The 14,998-nt window shown below is 61.1% G+C and overlaps 1 protein-coding gene across 1 annotated transcript; it reads left to right on the top strand.

Annotated features, from left to right (window-relative positions):
* Nucleotides 1-390: 390 nt before the first annotated feature.
* LOC102527320 (kinesin-like protein KIF19) lies at nt 391-13,507 on the top strand. Its single transcript, XM_072942034.1, has 11 exons — nt 391-477; nt 1,415-1,495; nt 3,329-3,439; nt 4,647-4,734; nt 5,660-5,796; nt 5,987-6,112; nt 7,089-7,283; nt 10,229-10,381; nt 10,980-11,102; nt 12,870-13,020; nt 13,450-13,507. Exons 1-11 carry the CDS (start codon nt 391-393, stop codon nt 13,467-13,469), a joined length of 1,272 nt encoding a protein of 423 aa, XP_072798135.1. The 3' UTR covers nt 13,470-13,507.
* The last annotated feature ends 1,491 nt before the right edge of the window (nt 13,508-14,998 follow it).

Below are 14,998 nucleotides of genomic sequence, written 5' to 3'. Positions count from 1 at the left end.
CAGGCAGCGTGGGAAAGGGGCCTAAAACCACATCCTAATCAGAAACCTGTGGGTCGTTGGCAAGGTTGACTTAGAAACGTGCCTTTGAGGAGAGAAGTATTTTGAGGAAATTATTTAAATATTAGCTACTAGCTTTCTGCACCAGGCCTGGGGTAGGTCTCTGATGGGCTCACCTACAGACCAGGTGAGGCCTGAGAGCACCCCGGGGTTGCCACAGCGTTAGGTGAGGGCCCCACCTGAACCACATGGGCCGGCCCTGAGTTGCTGAGACACGGGACTAGCTGGGCTCCTGGGGCCCTGCTGATGTCACAGGGCTGGGGCGGGGCTGACTGCAGCCAGGTGTCTCCAGCTGGATAGCAGGGAGCCAGGAGCTCTTGTCCCCGGCCAGCCATGCCCTCCCGCCCTGCTGCCGGCTCCTCGCCGGCCCGGGGCAGCCCCGCCGTGGGGGAGGTGGAGCCCAAGGACCAGCAGGTCATGGTGAGCGTCCTCCCCCGAGTGCCTAGACTGTCCCTGGGCCGCCTCCTCCCTGCCCTGGCCTCCTGACCCACTGCCCCCAGTGCCCGCATGTCATAGGTCAGGCCTCTGCCGTCAGCCCGGGTCCCCATACGGGTCCTGCCCCTGGCCGCTTAGCCCTCCCTCACAGGGACCTAGCGACCCCCTGCTTCTCACCTCACCCCAACCCCCACCCCATCAAGCTGGGCCTGATCAGGCCTGTGTCCTGGGTGACGTGAGGCCCGTTAGGCAGTGCGGTGAGCGGGGACCAGGGGCTTGCCGCCAACCTGCAGGCTAGTCACAGAGCCCTCATGTTCGGGTCCCCGTTTAGGTGGCAGGGGAGCCACAGCTACCGTTCCTGCCAGGAGGAACCTTCCCCCATTACAGACCGGGCAGCAGAGGCCCAGAAGCACTGCACTGGCTCACTGGGCCCACGGCTCCTGAGTGGCCAAGGAGGTTGGAGGCCTGGGTCAGTGCCACCCCAGAGGGTGCCCTGCAGAACTGTCTTAGAACCAGGGGGTGAGGCGGGCAGAGAATGGTGGGCAGCAGGGCTCTGAGCGTGCCCGCAGCCCGCATGAAGGTCAGGTCCCTCGGGGGTGGGTAGGAAGCGGGGCGCAGCGGTAAGACCCCGCAGCAGCTGTGTGACCCTGGCAAGTTACTTTGGCTCTCTGGGCCTCAGTCGCCCCGGCTCAGACCAGGGAGGGTCACCGCGTTCACAAGGCTCCTCTCAGCCCCGTCGTGCGGCTGAGCAAGCTCAGGCTCTGCGTGAGGAGGTTCCTGCCCGGCCAGGCTCTAAGGCTTCACCGGGAGTGGGAGGCTCTTGGGAGGTGAGGGGAGGTTGGGCAGGCGTCTCTGCACTGGAAGGACCGGGGGCTCCCTCGTTGGGGCCTTGGAAGGCAGCCTCGCGGTGTCCTGCCCACAGGTGGCGCTCCGGATCCGCCCTCTCAATGACTTGGAACTGGAGGATGGGGCCACCGTCATCGCCCACAAGGTGGGTGACCAGGTGAGGCTGCGTCGTGGGGTCAGAGCCCCCCACCCTCCCACGTGTGCTCACCCACCTCGCTCCCTCCCTTCCAGAATCAGTAAGGTCAGTGCTCAGTGACCGGCGCTCCAAACACTGGCGTGAGGGAACCCAGGGCCTGCCGCGTCTCCCCCAGCTCACTTCCTAGTGGGGTGGGGTGGGGTGGGGGTCAAACGGGATAAACGCAGAACACTGGGGAGCTGAGTGCGCAGAGAACAGAGTGGACAGAGGCGGTCACAAACGTCCTCTATGGTGACACGTGGGCAGCCTGGAGGAGGGGGAGAGGTTGGGGGGCGCTAAGGAGAGGCCAGCTCCAGGCCCTCACGGGAGCCGGGAGGGCGGGGGCGGGGGCGGGCAGGAGGGCGGCCGCCCGGATGTGCGGCTGTGACGGGCCCGGTGACCGCGGCCCCCAGCCCGGGGCGGCATGCTGCCCCGGACCCCTGCTCCTTGGAAGCTGGCTCGGAAGCTGCGCCATCCGTGCAGCTTAGGCGTGGTGGTGCCCGGGGTCCTCACTGACCGGAACACATGCCAAAGTTGGGGTCCAACAAAACGTGGTTCCCCAACTGGATTCCCCCATTTGTCCCCGAGAGGCCGCTCTGACCGGGATGCTCCCAGGGTGTGTTTGTTCTTGAGGCAAAGGACCCCGACGGAGGGGAGGCCGGCTGGGGCTTGCCCACGGGGTGGGGGTGACGCGAGGGGAGAGGAACTGGGGGTGTAAACAGGCGAGACGGGGTTAAACTGCGGGGAACGGAGGCTTACAGGAGGGGCTCTGGCTCGGCTGTGGAGAGCGTTCCCACAGCCTTGACCTGGAGACAGTGCCAGGCCAACTAGGTCCATGACGTGACTGCCCTGGCAGGCAGGACTGGGGACAGGCTCAGGACACGGTGTGGGCCCGGGCTCGGCACAGACAGGGTGACGACAGCCAAGTATCGGCTACGAGTCTGGGGCGAGCAGGGCCGGGGCGGGGGCTGCGGCCCACAGGCCCCCCGTTGTCACGCCGGGAACTGTGTGCACCACTGATCTAAGCACGCAAGTGCCAGGGAGCAGGTGGTGCCTCTGAAATAGCAGTCGAGGCAAATGGCCTGCTGGAGTCTGCAGTGGCTCTCAAAATGGTTCCAGTCTCCCCAGATCTTGGCACAGAGCTCCCAGGGGCTCTGGCCTCCCCCGGCTGAGTGGGCAGGCGGCCCGGTGGCAGGCTCTGGGCCACCCAGTTGGGCCCCTAAGACTCCACAGCTCCCCCAGGTCCCAAGCACCAGGATAAACAGCTCGGCTGGTCTCCGTTGCCCTGCCCTCCAGCCCCGGCACAGGCTCCTTTGAGCCTCGCGCCCCCAGAGGCCCCGGGACACCCTGCTCTACGAGGACGTGATTCTGTGGGAAAGGAGAGGCCCCGGCCGGGGGTGCCAGGGGGCTCGGGGGCCCAGCGCAGGGCGGCAGGGCTGGTGGGTGCAGTCCCTCCCCAGGCACCCGGGACCCCTCCTCCGTTTTCCCCTTTCCTTTGGGCAGCACAGCCCCCGGAGCAGGAGGTCACTGGGTGGGGAGGGGGTGTCCCCTGGGTTGCATGGGGAGAGTGCAGGAGTGAGGCTGCTGGCTCGGTCCACGAAGCCCCTTCCCCACCTGCAGGGCGTTGTGGCTGGCGTAGCTCTTCACGGGCCCTTGGCGCCCAGGCCCGGCACTTGGTGGGTGTCTGGGCTGCTGTCCGCGTTGGGCGCTGGTTGGGTGCTGGGATGGGTCGGCTGGAGGCAGAGCCCAGCAGGCCTCGGGGTGGAGGGGGGCCTGCGGCCCAATCCCCTGCCAACCCCGCCTCTCACTCCCCAGGTGGTGGTGCTGATGGACCCCGGGGAGGACCCCGAGGACCCGCTGCGCACACACCAGTCCCGGGAGAAGACCTTCATCTTTGACACTGTTTTCGACCAGCAGGCATCCCAGGTGCCCGCCCCTCCCCACCGCCCCACGTCCCCGCGGAGCCAGGCCCGCGTGGGTGTCCTCACGCGGGGGGCTTGGCAGCCATGTGGCCTCATCTACGGCGTCTCGCGAATCTCCCTGAGGATCAAGGAGGTTGGCACTTTGGGTCACCCCAGGGCAGAAGCAGAGGCCCCGTCCAGGGACGCGGGGGGCTGCCAGGTGCCCGGGCTTTATACACATTCTCACACATCCTCCGTGTGTCCGTGTGTCCGTCCACCCACCCATCCACCCAACAAAGTCCTGTCCTGTCCTCCACGGCGCTAGAACACACTCCCTGCCCACAGGGGCTCACATCCCAGCAAGACAGACAGACAGACGACAGGAGACAAACGGTGATAAGCACCGTCCTGGAGACCAGCCAGGCGAGCGAAGGCCTTCCTGAGGGAGAGCGAGTCAGGCGAGACCTGAAGGAGGAAGGAGGCCGCTGTGAGCACACAGTGGGGAGGGTCTGGCGGAGGCTGCCCGGCGCCCGCTCCACAGACGAGGAGTGGGGTCAGGCTGCGCTCCTCACCTCCGCCCTTCACGAAGGACGGAAGGCCGTCCAGCACGTCCTGACCCTCACGTTACAGAGGGCGGCCCGGGCTCAGTGTGGGTGACACACGGGAAGGTGCTTACTCCTGAGCCCGGCCAAGCAGGACTTGAACCCAGCCTCTCGAGGTGGGACGGCCACGTCTCCGGGGTGGTGATGCCTGCGGGATGTTTGGCCCCAGGACAGAGCCCAGTGAGGGACGCAGGGGTCCGTGCTCACTCCCGCCCTGCACCCAAATGTCTTTCCCACAGTGCGGGGTGCCCAAGGCACCCCTGCACTCAGCACAGCCCCCTCAACTGCCAAGAAGCCACGGCTCCCACCTGTCCGCTGGCTTGCAGCGCAGCAGGGCCGAGGCTGCATACAGCCGCTCGCCACCATCCTTCGTGGCTCTTCGGGTGGATGAGGGTCAGCCGGGCAGGCCCTCCTGTGGTGCTGGGCGTTCACGTGGAGCACCGGGGTTTCCCACAGGCGGCCTCTCCATGCAGCTTGGCCTTCCTCTCAGCATGGCGGCCCCAGAGCACAGGCGGGAAGGTGGGCGCTGCCAGGCCTCTCGGGGCCCGGCCCACCGCACCACATCTGCCACGCTTCACTGGGGGAGCGAGTCACTAGGGCTGGCCTGGACGGCCTTCTGTCTGTCCGCAGGAGGAAGTGTACCGTGCCACCACCCAGCACTTAGTGGAAGGCGTGATTTCTGGATACAACGCGACGGTGTTTGCCTACGGCCCCTCAGGTACCACCACGGGCAGTGTCCCGAGGAGGGGATGGGGCTGGTGGCAGCGGAACCGTTTCCAGCAGCACAAAGCACCTACTGTGTGCTGGCCGTGCGCTGGTCCCTCTGCATCCGCTGGCTCCTTTGGTCCTTGCAGGAGCCCCAAAAGGCAGGTAGAGCACCCCCTGCCCCGTCACAGATGAGAAAACTGAGCCTCAGAGAGGTGAGGGGACTTCCCCAAGGTCACACAGCTGGTAGGAGTGAACCTGGCACTCAGCCCAAGCCTACACTTTGCTGCCCATGGGAGCCCACAGATTTCTTCTCTGCAGTGACAGGCTGGGATCGCAAACACTCAGACGCTAAGCTGCTCTCCTAAGAACTAGAATCGCAGAGGGCCAGCGCTGGGTGAGCCCTGCGGCCCTCCCCCTGCAGGTGTGGAAACGGAGGCCCTGGGAAGCCTGGCTCAAAGCCACAGCTTGTTTATTTCATTCATTCATTCATTCATTCAACAAACATTAGGGAGCACGTACTATGCGCTGGGCTCTAACAAAGGAAAAGGGCCAGCTGGTCCTTGCCTCTAGGGGCGAACGGGTACAGGGTGGTGAGGCACTGCTTAGAAAGTTTCGCACGTACGTTAATTCTATTACAGAAACAATACAAACACCTTAAAGCAAATTTGGAGCGGGGAATCCGGCCTCCCTCCGCTGACTGCGCCTTTGCTTTACGTCCTCCAGGCTCCCTGCCTGCCTAGGTGCCCTCCACACAGCGGCCATCAGGCGGCTCAGACAGGGTGGTTTTCTTTTTCCTTGTTTCCAAAATGGAAAACGAGAGTGCCAGAGAGCAGGGGCAGTTTGCTCAGTAAAGGCCGCGGGCGTGGCCAGGCTCGGGGTGGGGCCCAAGTCCAGCTCAGGAGCCCCGCCTGGGTGGCGTCCTGCTCCCCTCGCAGGTGCCGGTAAGACCCACACCATGCTGGGCACGGACGCGGAGCCTGGCATCTACCTGCAGACCCTCACCCACCTCTTCCGGGCCATCGAGGAGACCCGAGACAGCGCGGACTGCAGCGTGTCCATGTCTTACCTCGAGGTGAGCCCCCCCGCCCGCCTCGGCTGCAGAGCCCCCACCTGTTACCCCAGGTGGCCCCGGCCTGTGGGAAGCCTCCGCCTTCCCGGCGTCCGCATCCCCTCTGGAGGTGCCGAGCCCCAGTGACAGGCAGGTCCCTGCACTGCTGCCTTTGCACCAAAGCTCCCGCTCCCAGCGTTTCTGTGTCGTGCAGATTTATAACGAAGCCATCCGGGATCTCCTAAACCCGTCCTCGGGGTTTCTGGACCTGAGGGAAGATGCTAGGGGCAGCATCCAGATTGCAGGCATCACGGAGGTCTCCACCTCCAACGCCCAGGAGGTGAGGCCCACGGGGGGACACTGGCAGCCACGCTGGCAGGCACCAGTCCCCACAAGGTCCCTCACGGTCAGGTTCACAGAGCAGAGTCGGACACACAGCTCCTCCTGGGCTCAGGGAGCAGCCCACGCCCGCCCACCCCAGCCACCCTTGTCCTGCCCTCCATGCTGCGCTCAGGGCAGGCATCACCAGTGAACCACGCAGCCTTCCCTCTGTGTCCACGTGCAGGTGTGGAATCCACCTTCCTGCAGCACCCCAGGCGGGCCCCGCCGGTCAGGGTCAGCCTCACCTCTAAAAGCCGCACTGATCCTGAGTGCTGCTCCCACAGCCCTGCCCTCCAGCCTCTCCCGGTGCTGCCCTCCCACTTGCCCAGAACCCTTCAGCTGCTCCCTATGGCCCCCGACCCCTGGGTGACCGTGTTCTCCAGCCATGACGGCCTCGACCCGAGACCCTGCCCTGATGGCCCGTCGCGGGCCCCGGGTTGGAGAGGAGGGCCTGTTCTGTAGGAACAACGGGCATGTCAGTCTCCCTCCACGCATGCTTTGTGGTCCTCCCCCGCTGGCACGCAGTGGGTGCCCAGCAGAGGCTCACTGGCTTGATTTCCACCGCTGGTTGCACACAAAAGGCTTTCAGACCACCCGCTAACTCCAGCAGACCCCTACAACTGCCTGGAGTTCTGTATTGAAAGGGCTCTCTGGGGAAGAGACGGGTAATCCACTGGTGATGTCTGCCACGGGCAGAGGTGGGGAAGGGCTGCTACAAGTGCGACTCCCGCTGGTTCAGTTGGCGGATTCATTAATCACTTCCTGCCGCAAACCAGAAATTGCTTCCACCAGTTGAGGCTCTGCCATCTGCAGCCGGGGGCCGGGGAAGAGGCACCCCAAGGGGGCTCAGGGGTGCACCCTCCTTCTCTTGTTCTGGAGAGAGCGTGTAGCATGCAGGGGCCCTGACGGCCTCCCGCCTCTGCCTCGGTCCTCAGATCATGCAGCTTCTCACCAAAGGCAACCGGCAGCGCACGCAGGAGCCCACGGCCGCCAACCAGACGTCGTCCCGCTCCCACGCCGTGCTGCAGGTCACCGTGCGCCAGCGCAGCCGCGCCACTGACTTGGCGGGGGCAGTGCGCCTGGGGCGGCTCTTCATGGTGGACCTGGCGGGCTCGGAGCGGGCATCCCAGGTTCCTGGCCTCTTCGTCACAGTTCCTCCCCTTGTGTCCGTCTGCTCGCTAGTCCATGCGCAGGACACTGTCCCTCTTCGTTCAGCAGCTTCTCCAGCACCGAGACCGGCGCCTGGCCCAGGAGAGGCGCCTGCTAACCGCGCGCTGGGGACCGGGCCGCGGAGCCAGGATTCAGGGAGGGCACCCCGTGTGGCAGGCTCCCGGGGCACCAGACACACAGAGACGAGCTGCACCCAGACCCGCCGCTGGGAGCCCGGAGCCTCTCAGGGCGGGCGGGAGGCAGATGCGTGAGCAGATAGTTACAGCACAGGAAGGCCGTGCTTTGAGATTTGGGGTCACACAGAGGCTGTGGCACCCAGGATAGTGGGGTGGTTGTGGGGCCTCAGAGCTGAGCCCGAGGAAAAGCCTGTCAGGTGGAGGGAGCCACAAATGGTGGGGGGTGTTGGTCGGGAGGCCGCGCCCCGCCTGCCTGCCCCCTCGTCCCTGCTCCAGCCGTTGTGGCACCTGTCGCTGGGAGTGAGGGTTGTGCTCACCATTGCCTGGGGGGCTGAGCGGTCCTCAGGGACACCACCCAGCCCAGTAGCAGGAACAGGGAGGGTGCTGGATGGAGGCCGTGCCAGAACAATAATGCAACCAGCAAGGGACGCCTCTCCCATCCCTCCAAGGCACCAGCACTTAGCACTCATAAGCCCCGTAACCCCAAGTCTGTGAGGTGGGCGGCCTCACGCCTGTTTTACCAATGCTGGGCTGAGGCTCTGGTGGTGGCGGTGTGGCCTCGCCGTGACAACGCCGTGCACAACGGGAGGGGTCCGGCCCAGAGCTCTACCTTTCACGGCTGATACCCCTCCTGCAGTTTGCACAGTATGCTCTGTGTCCTCAGGGTGTGTTGGTCATTGCATCTCTTCACTCATTCACTCACCTTCCCTGTACCTGGCCCTGCCCTTGGGCCGCTGAAATGAGCAGACTGGCCAGCTAGCCCGCAGTCCGATGGGTCTGAAAGTAACATACTAATACAGTATGAGGCTGGAGGTGCAGTAGTCCAACACATCAGAGATGACCGCCCCGAGAAGATAGCGAGTTACTCACAGCTCCCGGACCGGGGTGGGGTGGGGTGGGGGCCACGGGATGCCTCGCAGGGCCACGTGGGGGGGGCAGGAGGTGGGGGGGGAGCGGGGAACTCGTGGGCCAGAGACTTTGTTGTGGCTTCTGTGGGAAGGCAGGGTGAGCAGGCTTGGGGTCAGCTAGTTTGGGTCATTCCACTGGGCCCTGGGGCACAAGGGCTGTCCCTGCTGACGAGGGCAGGGGGACAGTGGCCCAGAGTGTGGGGGCCCCTGGAGGAGGGGGTGGGGCAGGCTCTGGGTTGGCTGGTTTGCATTTGAAGCCTGTGCTCATGGGTGAGTGGCTTGTCTCTAGGACCCGGCCATCCTGGGAGGGACAGCAGGGCCCCCCGATGACAAAGCCTCAGAATAGAGAAAATAAGAGACATGGATGATACACAGACAGATGGGGGTGCACACAGCTTCACGTTCACGAAGCTGAGTGTGACAGAGGCCTGGGCTCTGCCTGTGCCGGCCAGACAGTGCTGTGTCCTCCGGGGCAGGTGGGGCCCGTCTCCCCTGGACTTGGTGCTGACAGAGGCCACCAGACTTAGGAGGTTGAGGCTTTGGGTCCTTGCTCTCCTTCTGCTCCAACTTGCTGTGTGCCTTTGGGCAGGCCACTGTCCCTCTCTGGGCCTTAGTTTTTAAGCTGTATACTCAGGTGGCCTAGTGCGCTGTCTTTAGGATCTGCTTGGCTCTCATGGTCTGTTGTTTCTTCAGAGAAAATTGCTCATGAAAGAGTTTGTTCCAGGGCACGAGGTCTCCAAGAAAGCCCCTTGAATCTGTGGCACAGATACGTGATACCTGAGAAGCTGCTGTGGCCTGGGTCATGCCAGCAGCCCCAGGCCTGCCCCACACCAGCTCCCACTCAGGGACACGGCAGCTCACGTCTACCGCTCGCTTCTGTGGGCCCTGCTCTGAGCTGGTCTCTTACATGTGTTGCCCATTAAATCCTGGCTGTGACCCGGGGCGACTGCCCCTTTTGTAAATAAGGAGACTGAGACAGGTTGGGAGATCCGTCCAGGATAAGTCATTTAAGCTATTCTCAAACTGCGCCCCAAACTGGCTCTAAACCCGTGCCCTTAAAATGTCATTCTTCTTCCTGATTTCAAATGTAGTAAAACTCAGCACAGAAAGTACGGAAAATGCGGTTAAGCCGAAGGAAGAAAATCAACATCCCCACAATGGCTGCACGGAGGGGAAGTCATCCCGACAGCCGTTTGGCGGGTGTCCTCCTAAGGCCCCTTCATGCATCTCCACGCATTTGCTCCACACACAGCCATTGAGCCCCACTGTGGGCCAGACACCCACCAGTGTCTGGGCTCTGGGGACACAGGGCCAACTCATGGGGCTTATGTCCTGTGGGGAGCAATTAAGGAAATATCAAATGTGTAAGAGATTTGAAGGAAATATACAGGGTGATGTGGTCTCCCCTGCAGAGAGTGAGGTCGGGCAGGCGCTCCCACAGGAGGACCAAGCTGAGACTGGCCATGGGTGTTGCCTCATGAAGACACACACATTCATATTTTTATTATAAAAGTGGATTGTTCTGCACAGACATCCCTCTGACCCAATTTTTATCTAATTTAATAGTGAGTGTCTTTTCAACATTGGTAAATAGCTCTACCCCATCCCTTTTACTGGCTGTGTAGTATTCCACATCAGAATCCAGTGTTTTTTCTGTCACTGGCCCCAGTGCTACAGCAGTACATCCATCCTGAGCCTCCTGGGGTGGGGCGGGGTTATTGCACCCTCCAGACCTCGGTCCCCTCCCCTTGGGCCCGGGGTTGGGGGACGGCAAGCAAGGGAAAGACCACCTCCCCGTCAGCCTGGCCTCTCCTCACGCAGACCCAGAACCGAGGCGTGAGGATGAAGGAGGGCGCCCACATCAACCGCTCCCTGCTGGCACTGGGCAACTGCATCAACGCTCTCAGCGAGAAGGGTGGCAGCCGGGCGCAGTACGTGAACTTCCGGGACAGCAAACTCACACGCCTGCTAAAGGTATGAGCCCCAGGCCCGAGCGGGGCACGGCTGCCTCTGACCGCAACTTTCAGGATTTACTGGATCTGTGGGCCCTTCCAGGAACCCCCGAAGGCAGGAAAATCGCTGTTTTCTCTGTAGAAACCATATCTAGTCTCTGTTTGACTCCTCCATCCACCCAAGTGTGGTCCCACCCACGCTTGCGTACTCCCAGGGACAGGGCACTGACTCCTTTGCCGGGCCACCTGTCCCATCCTGACAGTTTGACCAAGACAATTTCTCTTCATTCTGAGCTGAGTGCTGTCAGCTCTGTTCCACAGCGAGGCGGGGTGCAAGCAGACAAAGGGGCCAAGCAGCAAATCCATGTCTGCACGTCTGACCTCGGTCCAATCTGCCCGCGTCAGAGCACCAGTCAGACGGGCGGCCCTGCAGTGGTGCCACCTCGTCCGAGCGTCACCCCCACCGCTGGCCCCTTGGTCCCCAGCTGCCTTCTCAGGGTCTGGAGTAGGAGCCTCAGACAGGAGGGTCCGAAGAGCTGGGGACGGGTGGGGGAGGGGCGGCGCCGCCGGGCAGGTGGGGGTCTGGATCCCACCCCCGACTGTCGCTGTCCTCGGAGCAGGACGCCCTGGGCGGGAACAGCCGGACGGTGATGATCGCCCACGTCAGCCCGGCCAGCACGCACTTCGAGGAGTCGCGGTCCACCCTGCTGTACGCCTACCGCGCAAAGAACATCAAGACGAGGGTGAGGCCCTCCCTCCCTCTTGCTCACCCAACGGCTCTGAATCCCACGGCTCTGCCGCCAGAGGCTGGAGGGGAGGGCCCTTCCAGCTCCCGTGGCTTCTGGCACCCCGCCTGTGTCCGCGTCCCTCCAGATTCTGCTACTTTCGGAGCCTCCTCCCCCGCTTTGTGTCTCCCCTTCTCCTCCCGTGTTGATTGTAGGGCCCTCTTGCTCCGGCATGATCTCATCTCAAGATCCCTAATTACATCTGCAAAGACCCCTTCCCCCCAAATGAGGCCATTCGCGGGGCTCAGGCTGTTTAGGTGGGGACTTACCCGTGGGCCCTGGCTCCCGGTGGGAGTTAATGCAGCTCTCAGTGACCCTCTCCCTAGGAAGCAGGTCCTATCAGCCCATTTTACAGACTAAGCCACTGAAGCAGAGAGGCAAAGCAACTTCTCCAGCCTCCCACGGCTGGAGCAGAGCTGGTGTGGGACCCAGGGAGCCTGGCTCTGGAGTCCATGCCTTCGACCTCTGTGACATGAGATGAGCTCCCCTGGTGCCCGGCTCTGAGCTAGGCGCCTTGATGAAAATTAAAAAAAAAAAAAAATAGATGGAGCTTCTGCTCCCACGGGAACCCTGAGCACAGCAGTTGGGGGACACTGAGCATAGCAGCGGGGGCGGCAGACTCACATGAACTCACACAGACACAGGCATCGTTTCCAGTTGCGGCAAGTGCTCTCAATGAGACCCCCAGGCCACTGCAAGGAAGAGGAGCAGAGGAGGCCGAATCGAGAGGGGTCTTCCGCTGAGGGGGACCCGGCAAGGGAGCGGGGCCCCAGGGATAAAGACTGTCCGTGCAGACACGGGGCCACCCAGCACATCCAGTAAAACTCACAGAGTGCGTGTGCCCTGCAGCAGGTCCCCTCTGAGTCTCCCAGAGAAACACGGACCCACGTGCTCAGGGAAGTCGTGTCACAGGAAAGCCCCAAAGTGCCCACGGAGGGGACGGGACAAGCCCTCAGTGTGTCCCTCCCAAGGCCCGCTCTGCAGCTGTGACAGAGAACAGGGTAGACAGAGAACGTGCGGACAGACGGCCTCTAAGACACATCGCTGGAAGAGAAAAATGGTCAAAATCATAGCAGCTCCACTAATATAATTTACATCAAAGTCTGGAGCCAAACCTACATCCAGAGACTCCCCAGAGGTCTCTCTCTGGGTACGTTTGTATGTACGTTCAAAATGACACAGAAAGCAATCCAGGAGGATGCACGCCAACGTGGTAGCAGTGGTTCCCCAGGGGGCGGGTTTTCAAAAACTTCTGGGTTGTTTGAAAATTTCTGGCAAAATATACATAACAAAATCCACCGCTTTAACCATTTTAAATGTGACAGTTCAGTGGCATTGAGCATATCGCCTTGTGCAACCATCACCACAGTCCTTCTCCAGAATTCTCCATCTTCCCAGCCTGACACCCTGTCCCCCTCCGCCAGCCCCTGGCCCCCACCCTCTGCTGTCTGTCTCTGGGACCCTGGCTCTCCGGGGACCTCGTAGAAGTGGAATCACAGAGCCTGTCCTTCTGTGTCTGGTTTATTTCTCTGAGCACCGTGTCCTCGAGGTCCCGCCACGCTGTAACAGGTGTCAGAGTCTCTTTCCTTTTTACGGCCGAGTGGTGCTGATGTGAATTTTTGTGACAAAATGTGCTTGCGTGTTTCTGGCGTAAACCCTTCACGGGAAAGGGGTCCTCCGCGGGGCAGCCGCCTGGCCCTGACCTTGGCCGCGTCCTGCCCCCAGGTCAAGCGCAACCTGCTGAAGGTGTCCTACCACATCGCGCAGTACACGGACGTCATCTCCGACCTGCGAAGGGAGATCGAGCGCCTCCAGTGTAAGGTCGAGAAGCAGGAGGAGCAGGAGCAAAGTGAGCCTGGTGTCCAGGACGCTCCAGGTACGGCCGAGCACATGCCTGGCGCCTCCTGCCCCGCCTGGCGCGGGGTCCGCGCCGAGCGTCCCGCCCGGGGGCCCGGCACCGTCCCCGCTCCCAGCCCCGTCAGGCCTCCCGGGGTGACCGGGCCAGCGCCCGCCTTGGCTCTGACTGTGAGCCAGCTATCTTCCCCCACCTCACCTGATCCCTTCCTCCTGTATCTCTTTGCTGCTTTTCTTCTTTCCCATCTACTTTTTTTTTTCTTCCCAAGTCAGATTTTTATTTTTTTAAGTAACTTTTCAGGGGGAAGGGTACAGCTCAGTGGTAGAGCACGTGCGTAGCATGCATGGGGCCCTACGTTTGATCCCCAGCACCTCCATTAAAATAAATATACAACCTAAGTGCCCCTCCCCCAAATAACCTTTCCATTTTGGAATAATTTTAAACCTACAGAAAAGCTGCAGATGGTCTAGAGCGCCCAGCTCCCCCAACATCGGCATCTAGTGCCTTTAAAAAAGTTCACTGCAGCAAAGCTCACAGAACATGAAGTTCACCACCTTAGAGTGAACGGTTCCCCAGCAGATCCACTGTGCTGGGCAGCCCCGGCCTCTGTCTCCTTCCAGAACGCCTCCACCCCACCGAGTGGAACCCACACCCACTGGGTGGCTTCCCTCATTCCTCCCGTCTCCCCAGATCAGTGGGCTGTCGGCCTCCTTTTGGGGGACAGCACACCACAACTTTACCCTAAAATGATCAAAGTAATCAATAAGTTAAAAAGGTGCTCCTAAAAAATACCTGTGACAGGCGGGGAGGGGTAAATTGGGAGCTTTCGGGATTTGCAGCTACAAACTGTTATACGTAAGGTACATAAACAATAAGGTCCTACTGTGCAGCACAGGGAACTACATTCAAGATCTTGTAGTAACTCAATATGTGTGTGTGTGTGTGTTTATAACTGAATCACCATGCTACACTCCAGAGACTTACACAACACTGTAGACCAACTATACTTCAATTAAAAAAAAAACCTGTTGGGGGAGGGTGTTGCTCAAGTGGTAGAGCGTGTGCTTAGCAGGCACAAGGTCTGGGGTTCAATCCCCAGTCCCTCCATTAAAAATAAATAAACCTAATTATCTCCCTCCCCTGCCAAAAAAAAACAACCTGTAACAAAGTCTGGCTAAGTGCACACACGTGCACACACACACACGCACATGTGCTTTTGGCTATTAAGACAAGCTTTGCCGTGGTAAATAAAGGACTTTAGAAAATCAATAAGAAAGAGCAAACAGCCCAATTTAAAAAATACGAGGAAATGAGGAAATGAATAGGCAGTTCAGAGGGTTTCCAGTGGCCATAAACACAGGGAAAGACTCTCAGTCCACGAGGAAATAGAGATGCAAGTTGAGCCAGTTTTCACTTACTGGACTGGCTGACGCTGAGATGCCGGGCACTATTAAGCGGCTCACGTACAACAAGGTGTGGGAACGGCAGCCCCAAACACAGCTACTGGGAGCCTAACTTAACGCGTCTCCTTGGAGGCTGATCTGCAGCGTCTGCTCACACTTGACCTGCACCGTGTTCTGTGCCCCAGCAACTTCCCCCACAACCACCATGCGGCGCACGTGCTCTCGTGCCCAAGGGTGCTGTGCGACGAGACAGCGCCCATCAAGGAGGGTGGGACAAGCTAGTGGTGGTCCCTCCTGTGGACCGCCCTGCAGGTGTTACAGAGACGGGGAAGACCCACCTGCGCAGACAGACGGCCTCCAAGACAGGCTGCTGGGCGGGAAAGCAAGTTAAAGAGTGCTGCCCACAGCCTGATACAACTCTCCCACCCAAACTCCAGACATCTCCTTAGACGCACATGCATGCACAACACCGCACAGAAAAAGCTCGGGGGGGGGGGACACACCAAAATGCCAGCGGTGGTCTCCTGGGGGTGGGGGACTGGGATGGGCGAGCAGGCGATCAGAGAGACGTCAAGGGGTCTTTAGGTCTTGCGGTG

The sequence above is a fragment of the Vicugna pacos genome, chromosome 18 (assembly GCF_048564905.1).
Source record: "Vicugna pacos chromosome 18, VicPac4, whole genome shotgun sequence".
Classification (NCBI taxonomy): domain Eukaryota; kingdom Metazoa; phylum Chordata; class Mammalia; order Artiodactyla; family Camelidae; genus Vicugna; species Vicugna pacos.
The sequence above is the reverse complement of the archived record's forward strand: the minus strand, read 5'-3'. Positions and strand labels throughout refer to the sequence as shown.

Coding starts and splice junctions, on each gene's coding strand:
- LOC102527320 (XM_072942034.1), top strand. CDS start 391: ATGCCCTCCCGCCCTGCTGCCGGCTCCTCGCCGGCCCGGGGCAGCCCC. Junction 478..1,414: donor CCAAGGACCAGCAGGTCATG/GTGAGCGTCCTC, acceptor TCCTGCCCACAG/GTGGCGCTCCGGATCCGCCC. Junction 10,382..10,979: donor AACTCACACGCCTGCTAAAG/GTATGAGCCCCA, acceptor TCCTCGGAGCAG/GACGCCCTGGGCGGGAACAG.